This window comes from Podarcis filfolensis (genome assembly GCF_964270895.1).
Source record: "Podarcis filfolensis genome assembly, chromosome: 16".
Classification (NCBI taxonomy): Eukaryota; Metazoa; Chordata; class Lepidosauria; order Squamata; family Lacertidae; genus Podarcis; species Podarcis filfolensis.
In genome coordinates, this window is record NC_139620.1 from 22,354,811 (window position 1) to 22,375,641 (window position 20,831).

Below are 20,831 nucleotides of genomic sequence, written 5' to 3' on the forward strand. Positions count from 1 at the left end.
CCTAATTACCTTACCCCCACCACCACCCTCCCTCTTTTGTTGGTAATATGTATTACTTCACTTACACCAAAATGTGGTGAGCCAGTCCTACTCCATTAGGGCCCCCCGTCTGCTGACTGTGGTGCTGGAACCACTGGACAGAGGCACTTACCTGTTTAATGTTTATTCAGCTTATTAGTTGCTTGCGTGTGAGAGTCTCTGAGCGACTTAAAACATTTTAGGAGCGTAAAGCTTGACATAAAATTGGGGCTGGGGGATCAGTTAGTTGCAATAAGAGTCATACAATAACCTATGGAAAAAACAGGGAAGATTTCAACAGCAAAAACATGCCATTAATAGAAAGCACAACTGCAGTAATTTCCCAAATACCTGGGAGAATTTTTTTTACCTGGCACTGAATGGTGGCACCAGACAGAACCCACCAGGGAGATGTGAACTGAGTCGACTTTGCTGGCTCACAGCCCTGTCTCATCACCTGTGTGCTAGCTCTCCTAGAAAGATTGGGCAAGGGTCATAGCTCAGTGGTAGAGCTTTAATGCAGAAGTTCCCAGGTTCAGTCCCTGGCATCTCCAGGTAGGGCTTGGAGGGATTCACTTTCTGAAACACTGGGCAGATGCTGCCAGCCAGTGTAGGCAGTACTGGCTCTGTATAAGGCAGCATCCTATGTTCCTGTGCTTTCACCTAGCATCACTGTAGACTCAGAGGATTGGCCCTGGTGGGCTGTTCCTGATGCAAGTTCATTGGCACACTCGAACCGGGGCCTCAAAATGTGCCTAGGTGGCATTCCTACTGTGTGTGGCACCAGAAGGCCATCAGAGAGGCAACCTGGTGTGTCTGCTGGCAGTGAGCTGTGCACTTACTTCCTCTTGAGGCCGTTCTGCATCCCGGCTTTTTTCCAGCCCCCATGTGAAAACAAAGGGGACCTTGTCCAGCCCCCCGAACTCCTAATGAATCATCTAGCCTGTTCACAGAGGTACACAAAGGCCTGTTTAGGCAACCCTGAGAGCCTCAAGCACAAGCAGTTGGGTCCATTCCAAGCATCAGATTAAAAGATCCCTAGCCCCCTCCTTTCTACCCCCCCTCCAATGAGCAGGCCTTACTGCCTCAGCCAAATGATTCAGGAGGAAAAAACATTAGAGCGCCTGTTCATCCTGCACCAAGAATGAGGAACCTGTGGCCCTCCAGATGGTGCTGGACTTCTTAGTAAAGCAGCTTCCAATGCTGGCCATCTGTGGAGAATGTTTGAGGCTTTCTGCAATGGATGGTTCCCATTTCCTTCATGCTTGGCTCAGAATGTGTTGAAGGAGTGCATTATAGGCTCCCTACCGCTCAGTGCCCGCAGCTGAATTGCATGTTTAAGCCAGGCACAGAGCTGGTTCTCTCTTCTCTCCCGCCCCCCCCCCAAAAAAAAATCCCAGGTGCTTTGGCACAATCTCAGCACAATCAGCCAAGGAATTCTTGGCATTTAGTTCTGTTGCCTACCTTAAGCCTTTGCTGGAGTAAGTGGGTTTAAAATGTACATTCTCTAGTACTGTGAGAATGCAAGTGACTCAAAAGGGTAAAAAATGAATAAACCATGTACAGTTATTGATTATACAGTTATTGGCTGCTTGTTGAGACTTGTTCAAGGGAAACTGGCCTTGGTGGTGACTTCTGCCTATTGATAAATCGAGGCACTGTTGCCCGATTAACATGCTTATCTTTAGGCCTTGGCTTATGTCTTGCATCTGCAGGTGTGCAGAATGGAATCTAGATTGAAACTGTGTGATGTGGGGGGGGGAACCCTTCCAGTTCTGGGGAGGATGTGTTTTTAAAATAAGCACCTGGAGAAGGTTTATGGCACTGGTGGAGAACCTCAATCCTGTGAACAAAAGGTGGCCTTCCAGGCTGCTCCACTTACTGGCTCTGCTTCACACCTGAAATGTGTTTGCTTGGCTTGGCTTGTCCTTGAACTCTGATTCTGCTTGCTTCCATGGATGGAGGATGCAGAGGGAAGTGTGAATGTGTGTGGGAACTAGCCTGCTGTATTAAGCTAAAGTTTGCATTGCTTGCTCTGCCCCCATTGGCCTGTGGCCCTTGGAAGGTTTTCTAGGAGGGAATGTGGCCCTTGTTCCCCACCTGTGGTTTAGGGCTGATTATCTGTAAAGGGTGACTTAAGACTTACCATGGGCAAGCGCATCTGTGCATTGCCCCAAGAAGATTTTTCTCCCCACCTTCTTTCTTCCTACCAAGGGTGGCATTTGGCCCTCGCTGGACTACAATTCCCATAATCACTTACTATTGGCCATGCTGGCTGCTGCTCATGCAAGTTGAAGTCTATTGACATCTGGAGGGCCCCAGGTTAGCCACAAAGTGGTGAGAGTTCAACTCCTATTCTGTGCTTGAAATCCCCCCTCCCCATTTCATAGTACATTGACAGGACGTGCATTGAGTTCAGTCACCACTGCCAAGCCTTATTGTGCTCTTGGAAAAAGCTCCTGCTAGTTGAAAGGATCTGTACAAAATTCTCCAGGCCAAAAAATCCTCTTAATTTTTGACCTTGTGACCTGGAAAAAATGGTCTGATTTATCCTACTGGGGTCACACACACACCAGTATTTGGTATTGCTTGGGGACAGAGTTTTGCCCTACTTAAAGCAAGCCAGTGAACTCCTGGACATGATGTTTAGGGCTCAATTCCCTTCACCAGCCATTCTCTGTGCATTGCTGTCACTCCTATCTGCCCAGTCTTTTGACTGCAGCCTGTGCTGGCTTCTCCCTTCTGCTACTCTTCTTGCATTGCAAGAGGCCCGGAGGGGGGAGGAAGTGGGCTTTGGCTTTTCAGCGTTAGAAATTCCATAAATGCACATTTCCGGCAGAGAAAGTGGGAGCAGCCAGCTCAGTTCCAAGGTGGGCGGGATGGTTTGGCCTTGTCTACTTCCTTTTTTTCTATTAAAAAAAATGCCTCCTGATTCCCTGGCCCAGCTTCTGAAAACTTTGCCTGACCCTGATTTGCAGATTGTATGGTAACTAGTTGTGCTTGCTGAACCTAGGGAGTTGCGTAGCTGGTGCCTGTTCTGTGTTGGCGGTTCCTTTCCTCACTTATGGGGTGCTCCAGCTCTGCTACACCCCTCCTGTGCTGCACAGATGGGGTTTATTGGGGCTGGCTCAAGACTGTTTGCTGCCTGAGGTGCAGGATAATATGGTCCCCTTCTCCCAGGTTTCCATGCATACTAAGCCAATTACTGTGATGTGCTGTGGGGGGCGGGGGAGGCTATGCTTGGGGTTGGTCCAGGGACTGTATCTGCTGCTGAATGCAGCATCTTACAATTGGTTCATCTGTTTTCTTTCCCTAAGGAATCCTGGGAGTTGTGGTTTGAGGTTGCTGAGAATTCCCAAGCTGAGTTCCAGCCTACAATTCCCAGGAATCCCTAGGGAGCGAGGACTATGATTATAGCAGTCCCATTGTTGTGGTGGGTGTGCCTTCAATATTTGGCAGAATGTAGCAACCCTGTCAGATGGGTGGCATGTAAATATATTATTAATATTAATATTGCAGTTTGCATATTGGCAGAGTGACTCACGGATTACAGTTGAGAGAGGGTGCTTGCTTTGTGATGGAAGTGCAGGAGGTAGCGGATTATGATCCAAAGAAGCTCAGTGTGTACATGGACGTAGCCAAGGGAGGCGGGGGGGGGCAGCTGCCCCCATCAATAAAAATGAATACAATACAATACCATACAAATACCTTTATTGGCATTACAAGTTTAGACATTTCAAATCTGTGGGATAAATTTAAAAAGGACATGAGTGAGGCTGTCTAGGGTCACAAGACACTCAATTGTTCTGCTTCACCCTGTCTATTCCCTAGACTAGAGGGGTGATTCATTAAGAACCCTTTCGGGGGAAATCAATAGATACCTAAGGTTCTGCCCTCCCCTAACAAAAATCCTGGCTACAACCATGAGTGTGTAAGTCATCTTTGAAACTTAGCAGAGCCTAGTTTTTGTCTCACCTGGATGGGGGAGTGCTGATGAATCTCTTGTATGCAATTGGCTTTTTACAGCTTGGAAAGTCACATGGAAAGACATTGAAAAGTATGGAACGAATGGATGATTAACAGCAAATTGGGATGAATGTTAATTTTTGCATAACCGCCCCGTTAACAGACCCAAGCAAAAACTCAGTAAATACCAGACATAGTCTAACCGCTATGTAAGCTTTGTGCAACCAAATCAGGATGAATGAACAGGTCTTCTGGAAGAGCCCAAGGTTTTTAGACATGGAAGTGATTCCTATAGCCTGGGAAGGGTGGCTGTTAACTGGGTGGTTCCAGATGGGGCTTGCAAATAGATCAGAGAGAAAATGGGAGTTTGGCAATGGTGTGGTTTTGTTGTTGTTTTGCTTCTCACATTTGGCGTTGGGAGTTGTAGTCCAGCCACATCTGGAGGCCCACAGCTTTCTCACTACTGTGATAGACTGATCACCTTCAGAGGGGTAAATTGGCCTGTTACCTTCATTTTCCTAGGCTGGAGGAGGTGCCGTTGGAGGTGCTGAGGCAGAGGGAATCCAAGTGGCTAGATATGCTCAACAACTGGGACAAGTGGATGGCAAAGAAACACAAAAAGGTGAGTCACCAGCCAAGCGTTGGGTGATGGCTGTTGCTCTCTTCCTCTTTCTTTCACCATATTATGTTTTTTAACACTTTCTGAACATTCCTTTGCCCCATTGTCTTCTGCTATAGCCGCAGTTGATGTGTAGAGCCACTCTTGGGGCAGGGCGATACATCCTGTGACCCAGTCCCTACAGACTTTACCTTTCCTCTGTTTCCTGTGCTCTTTGCTTCCTTTCTTTGCCAGAATGTTAAAAAAACAAAACAATTTGCAACATGAGATAATCACATGAATGATGCAAAAATCAGTGCACCATATTTCTGGGGGGTGGGGGGTGTTGTTTCTGCCCTCCAGGTTAGGAGAGAGGACTCCACCTTCCCAGGTGGTCAGTTTTAGCAGCAGATCATCCTGCATTTCATAACATCTTCCACATCAAGGGCTTTTGGCAGTGTATCATGATGATGCATCAGAAGGGCAACCAGACTGCCTTGCCCTCCACAATTTCCCCTTTCTGCCTCTTGCATTTCAGCATCTTGATTGAGAGCAGACTGAGCACTCAAACAGGCAAGGCGGCCTGAACTATACTTCTACCCAAGGCAGGCTTCCTGGTGCAAAATGTCTCCCTGTGATGAGGGCTCAGGGCTTGTGTTGCCCTGCCTCTGTGTGTCAGCGAAACTCTTTCTGCTTTGATCTGACTTGGCCATGCTGCAAAGCTTGCCGCAGATTGCTGGGAAAGGCTTCCAGTCAGCCTCTTGGCAGGGCTTATTATCCTGAATCAAAGCTTTTGTTTACACAGGCTGGGAATCCCAGGATGTACTTAACCCGCTGTGGGCTTCTTTATACTGTCGGTTTATCCCAAGATGATAACATTTGGATTTGTGCTTGCATGGGCATGCAAGAGTCTTCCTAACCTTGCCGGAATCGGTAACTCACACCCCTGTCCATTCTCTATATGGACTACTAATGCATGACACATATAGAGCACTCTTTGATTATCTCATTTGTAAAACATCCCTGTTAGGTAGCTCCATATGTTGGATGAAAGAGGGGACCGAGGAGAGAATGCTTAAGTCCTGCCTGCTAGGTTGTTGTTGTTGTTGTTTATTAAATTTATATACCGTCCATCATACAAAGTTCGGTTCAGATACAACACTCATGATCAAGGACATACTGAAAGCTCATACCCTCACATTCCCTTTGCACTGTAGGAAAAACATCAGGAAGAACTTTCTGACAGTAAGAGCTGTTTGATAGTGGAACAAACTACCACGAGAGGTGGTGGATTCTCTTTCCTTGGAGGTTTTTAAGCAGATATTTTATCATTACCTGTTGTGTATGATTTGGTTGAGATTCCTGCATTGCAAGGGGTTGAACAAGATGACCCTCAAAGTCTCTTCCAACTCTGCAATTCTGGGGTTCTATTTTTTTCTATTTAGTGCAAACCACACTTCACCAAAAACATCTGAGCCATGATCAAACTGCAGTGGCTGGTAGGGTAGAAGGCAGGGAGCCAGGGACAAAGACAAGCAGAGCTAACTAATTTTGGTTTTGATGGCATTCTCTCCCCTACTGAGTTCTGCAAAGGTAACACTGAAGCTAAGGTTTGCCACCTGCTGGCAGAGCTGGTGAGGGCTGGCTGAGGTTAATGGGGCAGTACTTTATTCACCCTCATGAACCAGCCTCCACTGATCAAACTGTGGTTCACAATTCTAGCTTGCAGAATGAGAGTCAGGGGCCTTCATTTGCATGACTTCCGAATTATGGTTTGGTGACCAAATAGAGCCATCTCTACTGGTTGATAATCCTCACTGACTTCCATAGCAGTGACTGCAGTCCCTCGTAATTGGTATGCTGACCAACTTGGCCAAGTAAAGCAAACTCATTGATAAGCCTCACAAATCCATTGTGACATTAAGCAACCTGCAGTGATTCAAGATACTTGTCAGACGGAGCTTGGCCCTAAGGTGCTTCTTAGGTCTTCCAAGTTTTTTCCTGTTCTGGACTCAAATAGTAAGAATTAAAAAAAAATCAAAATCAAAAACAGTAGGAATAATTGTGGCTTGATGGTGAGGCTAAGCATTTCCTGTTAACATTTCATTCTTGGTCTTAGCACCCCCTCCTCAACCCCATCATAGGAGGGGGGGGGCTTGCTAAACATACAGGCTTTGTGGACAGGGATCTTTCAACAGGACTTGTTATCCTGCATCAAATCCCTTGTATGCACAGGCTGGGAATCCCCTCTTTTTTCCTGTTTACACTGTCGGCTCATCCCATGATAACAGCTTCTGCTTTGTGCAGACAGAATCTGCCATCCCTGCCAAGATCAGTGACTCTGTACCCAGAAATTCCCAGGGATCCTTTGTCCTACTGGGCCTTTTAATTGTTCTGTCTCCCTGCACCGCCCCCATGCAAAGCTGGAATCCATCTGCTTCCCTAATCGAGAGGAGCTTGGCTCAGCTTTGTTGAGACAGAGCTTTCAACAAGCGGCATCCAGTTAAACTCCTCCTGTCTGTTTCCTTCCTGCCTGTGAAGTCACCAAGCAGGATAGCACTGCTGTGTGTGTATTTTGGGACACTCCCTGGCACTTTTGAGCCTGCTGTCCCACCAGCTGTGGCATAGGACAGGCTTAGAGCTCCCCCTGCAGAAGCTCCCTTGGAGGTGATCAGAGTGGGCTTTAAGAGTGCAGTCTTAAACAGGAAGAACTAGGAACTTGAGATTGATATGGGTAAGCCTCACCACGGAGCCAGAGTTTGGAAGGTAGCGAAAGTAGCCATAAACATTCTAGCAGGTTGTCTTACCCAAAATACTTTGATCACTTCTTACACAAAAATCCCTCTGCTGTATTTTTTGGAGGTGCAGCCCAACACCCCCCTACACCTTTCTGGAGAGATCAAAGGTGTGAGTATACGGAGATAGAAGCCCCAACTGAAGTGTAATCAGATTGGTGAACTGGATCAGTGTCTGACATGCCTTGTCAAAGTGTGTAGGGCACAAACTAGTAGCTTCTACACGATGATACCAAAGGCTCATCTGGTAATGACCCTGGTTTTCCGTGCAATCGTGAAGACTAATAACTTTTGTCCTAAAAAGCCATGCTGCTTAGGATTTTGTAGGAACTATTGAAACAGACACCATGCTTCATCATATGGGGCACAGCTATGCCCTGGACACAGCCCTGCCCCACCCCCTTTCCCCAGTTTCCCTCTTAGGTGAAGAAAGGAGGTAGAATGCAAGTAGCTCAGGGACACCTGTTAGGCCAACTTCCCTGGTTATGGGTGGCTGGGTGGGAGAACCAGAATAAATAAAAGCATGTTGCAAGTACCATTCCAAAATACATTTCCCCTCTTATTTTTGTGCCCAACTTAACTTGTATTCACCAGCACAAAAGGTGGTCGGATTTTGCAACCTGAATCAATGGTTGCAGTGATTTGCAATGCCAAATCACGCCTGCCCCCACTTCTGTTTGGCATGGGGTGGGTGGGTTTAAAGGGACTGTGCGGTTCTCTGAAGCCTCCTTGGCCCTGGCAAGTTTTGCCCACTTCCCCAGGTCAGCTTTTGAATTTGCACCTGGCACGTCCCAGAGGAGGCCTTTCCCTTTGTGACTGCAAATTCCTGGCAGCACTCGCTCTGTCAATGTGCCAGCCCCACAGGGAGCCCATCGCCTCTACCGACTGTGTTTTCAAGCTCTTTCCTAGAATGGGCTGAACCTTGCTCCCTGTGGGGCCCTGACAATTGCAAACTTTTCAATGCTTCCCCCTTTCAGGCTGTCAGTTTCTTCTCCTATGCTTTCCCTGGCTCCTCCTCCACCCCAACATCAAAGAGTCTGGCAGGAGGTAGGAGTTTGCATCCGAAGTTGCCTTTGGCACTAGCAGTGCAAACTGCCTTTCCCACAGACCCTGGGATGGGTGGGGTGGGGAGAGAGAAAGGTCTGCCTGCAGCTGGTTTTCGCCGATGTGGACTCTTGTGGCCAGGCCCTGCCTTAGACTGCTGACTCCTCTGTCTGCACTAGACCTTCAGATTTCCTTTGTTTTCCAGCATTTAATCTCTGGCGCCTTCCCATGAATGCAACTGCATCCCGTGTTGACTTTTCTCTCTGCCTGCCCACAGCCCCCCCCATCCATATCCAAACATGCTCTGCTGTTTTGGAGTGTCTGTCCTTGATTTTTTTCTAAGGAACCCCTTAGCTTCCCACCCCCATGCAAATCTATAGTGTTTGATTTAGGGGATTGATATTCACTGCTTCCTATATCAAAGAAAATCTCAAGCCATTTACAGCAACTTAAAAAGATCACGAATAAAATGACAAACACAGAAAAGTAGTAAAAAGAAATTCACATTTTACTACAGATAAAATATGCAAGCGTGTAGTTAGAGTTGGCAGTACCACTTTTGATTCTGCTGCTGTCACCCTAGCTTAGATTTCCTGTAGAGTTGTCGTGTTGTTGTTGTTGTTTGTTGTTGTTGTGGCAGTTGTATTCTGCAGCACATCACTGATGCAATAATAGTGCATTAATGGTGGATTTATACTGAACCTGAACTGTCCACACGTTGCTCCAGTTTATTAGCTGTTCTGCTATGCATCCCCAGTGTTGCAGCAATACTGCTGCCTGGAGGGGCTCTCTTGTGCACTGCAGCTCAATGAAAGTAGGTGACCCCCACCCCCACCCCTCTGAACTTTTGTGGCATGAAAAGTTACAAGGTTTTAGCAGGAAGCTACGGGATGTGCACTGTTGGAAATGAAGCAGTCCATCCAACTCAGTGTTTGTAAGTGCAAGCAGTATTGAGAACAAGTTCATATGTCACCTTTCCAGTACTGTCAATGCACAATAAAACAGATGTCTAGAGGGGGCCCTGAGTTCATGGTAAAGAGATAGGGGCCTTTGTATGGGCCTGTGAGCTACTAAACACACAGCTGCCTTCTGGGTTTCATCCTACAAGCAACCCAGTCAGGCATTGGGATGCCTGACCCTGCTTTCTGTGTTCATGTGCAATTCTTGCATGCTGTGTATAATACGGCTTTCTCACACCTCTGCAATAACTCTTTTGCCTTTTCAGATCCGGCTGCGATGCCAGAAGGGGATCCCACCATCGCTGCGGGGTAGGGCCTGGCAGTACCTCTCCGGAGGCAAAGTCAAGTTGGAGCAGAATTCCGGGAAGTTTGATGTAAGGCGTTTCTCGGGGTGGGATAAGACGACCTCTCTGCCCCCATTCCTACAGTGCAGAGTTATTCAAGGGCATCTGCTACCGTGTGATGTGCTGACTTCTCGGTTGCTTAGATGGAAAAGTCCATGTGACTTAGGAGGACTGTAAAGATGCATTTAACATTTTGTGTAATTCGGACCCTGCTCTGATCCTGTGAGGCAACTCACTTTTTTTAAAAGGGCAAAGTCTGCAAAAAGGCGCTAAAATGTAACCAAGTCTCTGGACATTGCACCCTTAACAAAAAATTGAACATGTCGTTTTGGTGCTGAATAATTTCTCTAGCGCAAGTAACGAAAAGGGGTTCCTTCTCTGTGGCATTGTGCATGCATATATAAATGAGAACAAACATGGGCAGATGCAAAGATCAAGAGGTAAACACTGCCATCAGGGTTGATAGCCATTGATGGACAAATTGTCTGACCTGCTGTAAGGCAGCTTTCTCTGATTCTGTTATGTGCATCCTAGTTCAGGGATACTAGAGTGTTTTCTGCTTCAACCCCTCTAGTGTCAATCACAGAGGATAAAGCTATCAATGGCTATGCTCTGCCTTCATAGTTGGAGGCAGTAATGCTTCTGAAAACCGGTTCCTGGAAGCCACAGCAGGGGAAAGTGCTCAGGTCCTGCTTGAGGGTCTCCCACAGACATCTGGGTAGCCGCTGTGAGAACAGGAGGCCGGACTAGAGGGACCATTGGCCTGATCCATCTGACTCTTCTGATGTTCTTATTGAGCTGTACATTTCCTCCTTCAGTCGTGGAGGGAGGTGGTGTTTGTTGTCCTCACCTTTAACCCACAGTGTCAACACTCCCTCATTTGAGAGTCTGTCTTGTCGTTGCCCATCTTACTATTTCCCCCTGCACAAGGATCTCTTAAGCATCCACTTTTGTGTATCTTTAACAGCATCAATCCAGAGGAGATCACCTTGGATACTTGGGGGAAAACCTCTCCCAACAACTCATTTTCTATCACAGTCTCGCAACTAACAAAGTGGGTACTCTGTCTGTTCCCCAGGAGCTGGATTTGGCGCCGGGAGACCCCAAGTGGCTGGATGTGATCGAGCGGGATCTCCACAGGCAGTTTCCCTTCCACGAAATGTTTGTTGCTCGTGGAGGACACGGGTAAGCCAGAATGTCTCTCCTCTTGTCAAATACCAGCTGATCCTTATTGTTCAAGGCAGGCACATGGGCAACCCACCTTCCCCGCCCAGTGTTGCAGGTTGCCTAGTTCTGCGTTGTTGGCATTGTCTGAAATCTCTGTGGCAACCCCACTTGACCCTCTTGTCTTGCTGGCAGGGGCTGAGGAAAGTGGATTAGCAGAGGGCAGTGACTATAAGGAAGTTCTCTCTGCCAGGTATTCAGGTTGCCTTGACCACCTGGGCACGTCTGGCATATAAAGAGATGCAGTTCTGGGCATGCCTGACAAATCTTCGGGGTGGGAGGGTTGCCTGGGGAGGGAAGAAAACAATACCTTTGGGCAAATAGAGGCAGTTCACTTTCTTTTCAGACCATGGAAGCCATCAGCTGCCATCAATCTGTTTTATTATTGTTAGGGATATTCACAGGGCTGTGAGCATTTGGTGCAGTATTTCAGGTTACCTTTTGGCACCAAGGGCAGCTGAATCCTGCTGCCTCCGTGGCTCAGGCAAATAAGCAAGCTTGCGTCATGATTTGGTGCGATTACATCGGTTGTAGTTCTACAACTTTGTACTCTTACCTCCCTCTCCCTGCTTTTGCTAGTAATGGAAAAGGGAAGGGGCCAAAGTCTCAACTCTGATCGCTAGGTTCCTTCCCTCTTTGGAGAACTGAAATTCAGCTCATGGTGAGGGACAAGGAGAACCGCTTTGAAATTTCATTGAGAACTTCCAAGCTTAGTTAATCTCCAAGGCTCGGCCAAGGAAATGGAAATTCTACTAAGCCAACCACAAGCATGGTTGTTTTCAGGTAGCCAAACATGACGTTTTATTTTTTGTTTTAACACCGCTTTTCAACCACTCAGAGCCCTTTCAGTAAAAGCAATCCTTCTTTGGACAGTGCATGGGAGCCTGTGGCCCTCCAGATGTTCATGGGCTCCCGTCTCTCCACAGCCAGCATGGTCAATGGTCAGAGATGCTGGGAGTTGTGGTCCAATGACATCCAGAGCGCCACAGGTTTCCTACCCCTGCCTTAAAACAACCTTTCAAGAGAGGCCTCCCTAGTGTGGCAGATGGGGTGGTGCAGCAGCAAAGAGGCAGTGACAAGTTTGCTTAACGCTTGCAGCAGCACAGGCAAGATTTGAACCCAGGACTCTGTATGCTGAAGTTCATTCTGTGGTCCCTACTGTGGATGTCATCTCTCTCCTGGCTTGCATGCAATTTCGAGTCCTTGGGGGCTCCACTTATGAGCGGCAGCCTTTGCATTCCCTTTGTCCTCATGCCTGTGGTGTGGGTTGCTCTTTCCCTGCAGGCAGCAAGACTTATTCCGGGTACTGAAGGCTTACACGCTTTATCGGCCGGAGGAAGGTTACTGCCAGGCTCAAGCTCCAATTGCTGCAGTGTTGTTGATGCACATGCCTGCGGAGGTAGGTGATGCCTTGCTTGGAACAGAGGTTCCCCAATTGATTTCTTACATTTGTATCCCAACTTTACCTCCAAGGAGCTTGAGGTGCAATTCATAGTTCTCCCCTCATAGTTCAACCTAATCAACCTGTTGGGTTGATTCTCGCTTCCATCTAAGATGGGGATAGGGAATCTTTTTGGCTCCACAGGTCAGACCCTCATTGGACCCCCTGGCAGGCCAAGATTGCTTGGGTCAGCAGCACTTGGGGAGAGAAGGTGTTTCAGCCCCTATACACATCCTGTGCTGTCTGTTTAAATTTGCTTAAAAGGGCGGGGGTCTCTGTGCTCTGACATGGTCCTTGCGGTTCTTCCTGCAGTGGTACTTCACACTTCTCTTATCTGGAATCTGGCTTTGAAAGCAATTTGGGACCCAGTAACCGTGGCCCTGGATTTGCACCCCAAACTCCCGGGAATCTTTAGCCAGACTTATCCATATCCACACAAGGTGTTGCATGTCAGGCACAGCTCCACATGGTGAGCTGAAGAATCCCCCCTCCCAGCTTCGATGTAGTTGAAACAGCTGGAGATGTCCAGGCAGCTGCTCTGTCCCAATGGCTGTAGCTTCCTGCTCTTTGTGTACTGCTCACTTACAGTGTTGCCTCTCTGGGAGCATTGGGAGTGAGTAGGGTGCATGAAGCAGCTATGAATAGTTGCAACAGAAGGGAGAGTTTTCTCTGTTGCAGCTCCTCCCATCATGGGACTGCACAGATGGGGAAAGCAGTGGGGTAGGTGTTAAATCAGTCTGCACAGTGACCACCTTGAATGCACGTTGCTCCAATCAGCTCTGTTCTGTGCTGCAGAGTGATGCCTTTCCTCCTTTTTCCTTCCTGCCCTCAGCAAGCGTTCTGGTGCCTTGTGCAGATCTGTGAGAAGTACCTTCCTGGCTACTACAGTGAGAAGCTGGTGAGTTAACTGGAGCAATCCTGAATGCCCCTTTTGAGGGGGGCAGGCTAGTCGAAGGGATGGCAACTTCTTCGATCTTCAGTCTGTGTTGCCCCTTGTAGAATTCCGCAGGGAGGAGGAAGGGGACATGGAATAATAGAATTGTAGAGTTGGAAGAGGCTGCAAGGATAATCTAAGTCGAAACCTCCACAATGCAGCAAGCACAGCTAATGAATCCCTGACAGAGGGCCATCCAACCTCTGTTCAAAAGTTCTTCCTAATGCTTAGTCGAAATCTCCTTTCTTGTCATTTGAATCCATTAGTTTGGGTCCTCTGCTCTGGAGTGGCAGAAAACCAGCTCACTCCCATCTTCTATGGCACAGCTCTCCAGATATTTGAAGATAGCTGTTGTATCAGCTCTTTGTCTTCTCTTCCGCAGGCTAACCACACCCAATTCCCTCAAAAGCATGCTCAGTGGTAGAGCATTGCCCTTGCAAGCAGACAATCCCTGGTTCAATCCTCTAGAGCTTGGGGAGAGACTGAAATGCCACAGAGGTGCTGCCTGTCAGTGTAAATAGCCCTGAGCAGCATGGGCCCAGTGGCCTGACTTGGCATAAGGCATCTCCCTATGTTCCTTTCGGCCTTCAACCTGTCATGTGACCAGCAGGAGTTGAGCATGTGGTCCTGTGACAACCCAGGCCTTTACTTACCCCCTTTGCCTGCCCTTGACCCAGGTTCCTTCCCTCTCTCTCTCTCCATGCGCAGGAGGCCATCCAGCTGGATGGGGAGATCCTCTTCTCTCTCCTGCACAAGGTCTCCCCCATGGCCTACAAGCATCTGAGCAAGCAGAAGATTGACCCCATCCTGTACATGACAGAGTGGTTCATGTGCGCCTTCTCCAGGACATTGCCCTGGAGTTCCGTGCTGCGCGTTTGGGACATGTTTTTCTGTGAAGGTACCGTCTTGGGTGGGGCCTCTTGAATCGCTTTGCTAACTGGACCGAGGAGACCAAGGGGGTGAGGCACACTTGGCTGCATTAGGGTGAGGGATAATCCCAGCTTATCCTCCTGCCTCTGGCTCCACAACCATAGAGGGGGTCTTTTTATGCCCGGGCTGGGGGACCTGTGCCCCCCACCCCCCTGATATCACTGGACTCCAGGAGTAGCCAGCATCGCTAGTGGTCAGGGCTGATGTGAGTCCACGAGCGTTTGGAAGGCCGCAGCTTCCCTGTCTCTGTATTTTAAGCCCACTGGAGAAAGTTTCCTTCTGGAACGGGCTACTGTTCCCAGGTTCCTTGATAACAAACTTGTCCTACTTTATAGCAGGATCTTCCTATTTTTGCCTCTGGCCCTGCCTAGCTCCGGAAAGTGGCCCCCGGAAGGTTGTCTCATATCTGGGTAGGTCACATAAGCGTGGGGGTCTCCTAAAACTGCAGATGTGGGGCAAGCAGCATTCTCAATGCTGAACTTTCACCTTCCACTTTGGGAGAATCCATTTGTGTTGAAATGCTGCCTCCTGCTGGCAATTGGCATATGTGCATCTTTATATTGAGGAATGCCAGAACATTATTCCCAGATTATGTATATCAGGATGGCAGCAATATGCAGCATGTTCGATCCTTGTATCCACACTGTGGGGTCTGTGTGTGAGAAAGATCCAAGATCACCAATAGACTTCGTAGCTGAGGACGGGGGGATTTCAATGCACACCCTTTGGCTCAAAATCTAAAACTCTCTTTCCTTTTACTACAGCACACTGATGGCTCTCCTCCTAAATGTAAAGCCATACTTCCTTACTTAAGGAAGAATGGGAAGGTGGAAGACCCCTGTGCATGTTGAGTGTGTGTTGATCAGGTGGTATTGGGCATTTCCTGCTGAGGAAGGTGACTAAAAAGCCTAGTTTTTACCAGCATAACAGTGCTTGGGCGAATTCTGTCTCTGAGGCAGGGGTGTGGGGAACCATTTTTCAGCCTGATGGCTGCAGTTCCTTGTGTGCAACCTCAGGCAGGCCCCAAGGCAAAAGTGGGCAAGAGTCACCGTTGTATAGAGCACACACCTCAAAGTCAGAGAGTTCTCCAGACACCCCTCTCCATCCCCCATCCAGACAAGCCAAGAGTTCAAAGATGGGATTCCATCCAGGCAACAGCACCTGGAGGGGGTGCAGCAGGATCTGTAAGGCAATGTGGCTTAGGGAGGGTGTGTCGCCCCTGGGGCAGGTCCTGAGAGCCAGGTGGAGGGCCGGGAGGGGTTGAATTTGGCCCCCAGGACTGAGACTTCTCCATGCCTGTTTTCAGGGTTATAAAGCAGGACAGAAGTATTCTAAATAAATTGGGAGGGACAGGTAGGTTGACTTGTATTCTGCCTCTTGATGACTGTTCCACACATTGATGGTTAACTTGACAGCCTGCTCTTCTTTTCCAGGAGTCAAGATTATATTCCGAGTGGGTCTGGTGCTGCTGAAGTACACCCTGGGCTCTTCTGAGAAGCTCAAGTCCTGCCAGGGGCAGTATGAGACAATGGAGCGGCTGAGGGCCCTGAACCCCAAGATCATGCAGGAGACTTTCCTTGTGCAAGAGGTAAGATGGGAGTCGGGGCTGGCCCAGCCTGTTCAGTGGGTTTCCTCACTGCACGTGGCTGTAAACTGGTCACCTGATCAGACTGAAGGAGTCACTTTTCCCCAGTGCAGCTCACAGCACTGATCGCTGCCTCAGTTCCCCCAAGTCAGTAGGCAACCACACCAGCTCAGAGTTCTCCAAAAAGGCCCAACTTGTGGTTCTGGAGAAGGGCAACCAGAACTGGATTTCCCTGAGATTTGCAGCAAATGTGCTGCGTTTGAACTGCTACTTCCCTTTCCAAAAAAACTGACAAGCTGTGTCAGTTGAAGCAGTGTGTGTGTTTCCAGGCTACACAGAACTCTTTGTCAAGCTTAGTGAACTAGAATTCTCTGTCACATGGGTTGTTTAGTTTTTTGTTTTGCTCCTGCTGAAACAGTTGAGAGTTGGAAATCCTTATGGATCTAATGCAGATCACCCCAAGATGTTCAGGTAGATCCAAGTCTACCTTCTGCCCACCCCTCACCTGTTGTTGTTGTTTGTTTGTTTGTTTGTTTATATCGACTGGTAGAGCATGAGACCCCTTAATCTCAGGGTCTTGGGTTCGGGCCCCACGTTGGGTGAAAGATTCCTGCCTTGCGGGGGGTTGGACTAGATGACCCTTGTGGTTCCTCCCAACTGCCGATTCTATGATTCCTTCAGCAGAAGGTCCCAGGGTGTGTAAAAGTAATATAAAACACAGCCCATGCCTGCCTGAAGGTTCAATCTCACTGTGCACACCTGCTTCTAGAGTCTTGCCTGATGCCTTGGAGAAGCTGCCAGCCAGAACTGACAGTAATGGGCTAGGCAGACCAATGGGGTACTCTGCAGAAAGAAACTTTATTCCTGTTGGGATGTTGATGTGTTCAAGGCAACACTGCCCTCTGCTGGAATAGCCTTTTTATAACTGGCTTACAAAAGGGGAAAGTAGAGTCTTTCCTGGATGCCATTGTGCTGTGTTATACAGGCAGGCCTTGCTTTTTGCCTTAACTGTTCAAGAAGCACAAAGTGTAATCAATATTCTGCAGGGGGTTGTATCCCAAAGATTAGTCACTTGTATATTAGTGACTCTCCTAGGCAAGGGGCAGCTAACCTTGTAACAATGGGACAAATCTGGGCCCCCAATAGTTCTTTTGTGACCTGGAACTCCAGCCTCCAGTTTATATGTACCTGGCTGCTCCCATGGGTACCCGACTAATATGAAAAGATTACCGTGAACTCCACCCCACCCCCCACTCCAGACCCTCCAAATGTGTCCTTTAAAAATAATTGGCCACACCCACTTTGACATGCAGCTCCTGAGGTGGACTCAAGTTTAGGGTCCCCCACTTGCAATAGGCTCTTTAGTGTCCCTCCTTAAAGAGAGGTGGGCCCTGTTTTCAGTCCCAGGTGTTCCCAGGGCAGAAGGAAACCCTCTCTGACTGAGGTGAACGATGTGTGGCAGAGCTTTCGCTTCTGGAAACTTGAGAGCAGGCACAGACAGTTCAAGAAGAGAGACACTCTTTCATCTTTTGAGTAAGCCTGTGCACTTGGTCCCCTTCAAAATTCAGCTTGCGTCTTGAGAGCAGAAGTCAACATTGGTTTGGTTTTTATTGAATGGAAGTTAAGGTGTGGATATCGATGCGTTTCCACGTTTAAGAAGCTGAACCTGATGGATATTTGGGGAGGGGGACAGAATACAGTGGTACCTCGGATTACATATGCTTCAGGTTAAGAACTTTGCTTCAGGATGAGAACACAAACCGCACTGCGGCGGCGGGAGGCCCCATTAGCTAAAGTGGTGTCTCAGGTTAAGAACAGTTTCAGGTTAAGAATGGACCTCTGGAACGAATTAAGTACGTAACCAGAGGTACCACTGTACCCTTAAACCTTGGGTGCTGGCATTCCTCTGTTCCGTATCGTGTTCTGGCATGATGCCCAAGGATGAACTGGCTATTGATGTATCTATTTATTTGGTCCTCCTTTAGATCATAGAGTTGCCAGTGACGGAGCGTCAGATAGAGCGAGAACACCTGATCCAGCTGAAGAAGTGGAAAGAGACCCGTGGGGAGCTGCAATGCAAATCCCCTCCCCGCTTCCACGGCGCCAAGGCCATCAGCGACGCCGAGCCCTACTCCCGCAAAGCTCTGGAGCCCTCGCCCTCCATCATCCTGCCCCCTGGCACCACACTTTCGCCCAAGGGCCACAAGACCAAGCCGCTGAAGGGGAACAAGAGAGGCGGCCAAGGGAAGAGCACCCCAGTCAACGGCCCCATCCCTGAAGAAAACGGGACTCGGACATTGCTGGCGCCAGAGTCCTCTCTCCACCAGTCCAAGGAGAGCCTCAGCTCTCAGGAGAGCGAGGACACTTACCTGTAAACTGGGTGGCTGAACACTCCAGACCACCACCCCCTGGCCTGCTCTGCCGCCTGTCTTAGTAGCCTCTGCAGCCAGAGGGAGCCAGCGACCCATAGGTGGGGGTGCGTGGGTAGCTGGGATTCTGAGAATTTCTGCTGTTGCACTCAAGGTGAGCTAGGACTGCAGGGGCTCTCTAGCTTGATCTTAACTGTATGCAGCAGTGCCCCCCGGTGGCCCGGAGGAGGTGAGGCACAACAAGTGCACCTCTTTGTCTCCGGTGGGAAAGGCTAAAGCAAGCAGCTGCTGTTCTGCCTTCTGTTGCGAAGTCTTCACAGGATGGGGCAGGGCGCTGCCCTTGCTGTACACCTGCAGGGTTTGGTCTGTGAGGAACATGCAGGTATAGATACAGGTTTATTTCCTGCTATGCACCCACCATCATTGCTTTGGCAGTGCTGGGGACAGCCTGGCGGGTATCTGTTCTGTGGGGAATTGGTAGGAGCCAGGTTGGCTGTCTGATGGTGGCGGATGGGACTTGCATCCATTCTCTGACTCTCTTGGCCTATTAGCCACCTGTCACTCTTTCCTCACGCAGTCAGGGTTGCAGTCGAGACTTTGCCTCTTACAGGACTTGCATTCCAACCTAAATCATGGGAGTAGCTGTGTGCTCTCATATCATTTTGACATGCCCTTCCCAACATTCCCCTCTGGGCCTTCTTCCCTTTCCTTTGGGTTCCTCACATCAGCTGATGAAACTATTCCTTCTACTGCCCAAGCATTGCAGGGGCTGCCAGTACTCTGGTGGCCTTGACCTGGATCTGGAAAGCCTTCTGCTCCTGGAAAGCTCGACCTCTTCCCCTCCTACCCCAGTGTCTTCTGCCCTGTATGCCAGAACAATCGGGTGACCTGTTCTGTGCATACGTGGTTCAGAGTTTTGTGAAGGTCAGAGAACTAATACATTCACCTTCCCTTGCTGTCTTGACCAAAATTCTCAAAAGGGTTTTCCATGCTGGAATCAGGAGTACTGAAATCACCATTCACTTCTGGACCAATTTTCTTTATAGAAGGAACTGCTGCAGAAATGTGTTAGCTTTTGCTGCTTCGTGTGTGCGATTTGGGTCTTTGAGCATTGGCTTGAGCTGACATACAGTCCAGCTCTGCCGGTGACGCCCTGGAAAATGAGGCAGCTTGTTTCCAAGGCATTAGTCATTTCCATTGCCCACCCTCTCATTCTTCAGAAGGCTGTCCTGGTCCTTCACCTACAACCTCCCCCAGTTGATGGAATTAAAGCTGAACCCTGAATGGCCAGAGAGAAGGGACTGAGCAGCACCCATTGGTTGCTGCCTGTGGCCCTGCCTCCCAACTGATATGGTGCTGTTCATAGAATGGTTGGTTCCGAAATACAAAACCCCTGCCACTGTTCATTTTCTCTCTAGCCCGCTTGCAGGCTGAGGTTGAACCTTCCCTGTTCTTGAAGGCTCCCATGGGCAACAATTTAATTCCTGGCCCAAAGCAAAAAAGTGGGAGACTGCAGTTTATTAAGAAGGCTCAAGGAGAGGCCCCTCCCTCCTCTCCACAGGCCCCCTTTCATTCCTTCAACACAGATCCGTCAGGATGGGGTGACGCAGTGGCACTTGAGGCCATCTTTTCTGATAGCCGACCTCGCCTGCACCGTCCCATCCCAGGGGGTTGTATGTCCAGGTTGGGTGGGGAGGTGGAGGCTTGTCTTCCTTCTCCCCCAATGTTCGGTTATTTCTGATGGGTCTGGAGTTATTTTTGTGCATTTTTTTTAAAAAACGGGAAATCATTAGCTGAAAGTGTTTTGTACAAAAGGCAAAATAAAACCATAATTATGTAAATGGTCTGCATTGTCTGAGTGGCTTTCTGTTGGGTATGGGGGGCGGGGGCGGTTAAAGAAGTGAGTATTTGGTAGCTGCCTGGCAAGTAGTCTTTGTGACTGTCTTTGGCAGCTGAGCCTGCAGCCACTTCTATAAATTCCATTCTGATTTTCTCCTCAATGGCCTTTGCTGCAGAAAAGCCCACCCTGTGTGTTGCTTTCCTAAGCACCTATGTCATGGTAGGCAAACTAAGGCCCGGGGGCCGGATCCGGCCCAATTGCCTTCTAAATCCAACCTGCTGACAGTCCAGGAATCAGTGTGTTTTTACATGAGTAGAATGTGTGCTTTTATTTAAAATGCATCTCTGGGTTATTTGTGGGGCATAGGAATATAGTCCGGCCCCTCACAAGGTCTGAGGGACAGTGGACTGGCCCCCTGCTGAAAAAGTTTGCTGACCCCTGATCTATGTATACTGCTTGTTGACTTAGCGGTCATCATTGGAAAGCAGGTTACTCGTTTTAAGGCATCCATGTTAACGTGACCTTGGGTTGGAGTCTAGACCGAGCATGGGACTTTTGGGGAAAAATTAAGCTCTGTCCCATCACCTTTGATCTGTTTTGACGCTCTAGTGACGTGTTTAGGTAGAAAGGGGCTGCTTTCTCCTTGTCTGCCAAATTCCACTCGCATTTTAATCCTTAATCCAGAGCAGTGGGGCGTCAAAAGTGCCATTCTGCTAAGGAAGTGAGTGAAAGGATGGTGGTGGAGTTCTTAGTTTGCTTTCCCTGGAATCTGGCTAAATACATG

General features: G+C 48.7%; 1 protein-coding gene across 1 annotated transcript in view; it reads left to right on the top strand.

Moving 5' to 3' along the window:
- The window catches only part of TBC1D10A (TBC1 domain family member 10A), a 36,775-nt gene extending 16,727 nt beyond the window's left edge, over positions 1–20,048 (top strand). Inside the window, exons 2-9 of the mRNA XM_083590281.1 lie at positions 4,507–4,606; positions 9,647–9,754; positions 10,803–10,909; positions 12,233–12,347; positions 13,222–13,287; positions 14,032–14,221; positions 15,687–15,841; positions 17,824–20,048. Coding sequence (XP_083446407.1) covers positions 4,507–4,606; positions 9,647–9,754; positions 10,803–10,909; positions 12,233–12,347; positions 13,222–13,287; positions 14,032–14,221; positions 15,687–15,841; positions 17,824–18,213 — 1,231 coding nt within the window. The 3' untranslated portion in view covers positions 18,214–20,048. The remainder of the gene's footprint in view (positions 1–4,506; positions 4,607–9,646; positions 9,755–10,802; positions 10,910–12,232; positions 12,348–13,221; positions 13,288–14,031; positions 14,222–15,686; positions 15,842–17,823) is intronic.
- Positions 20,049–20,831: the final 783 nt, after the last annotated feature.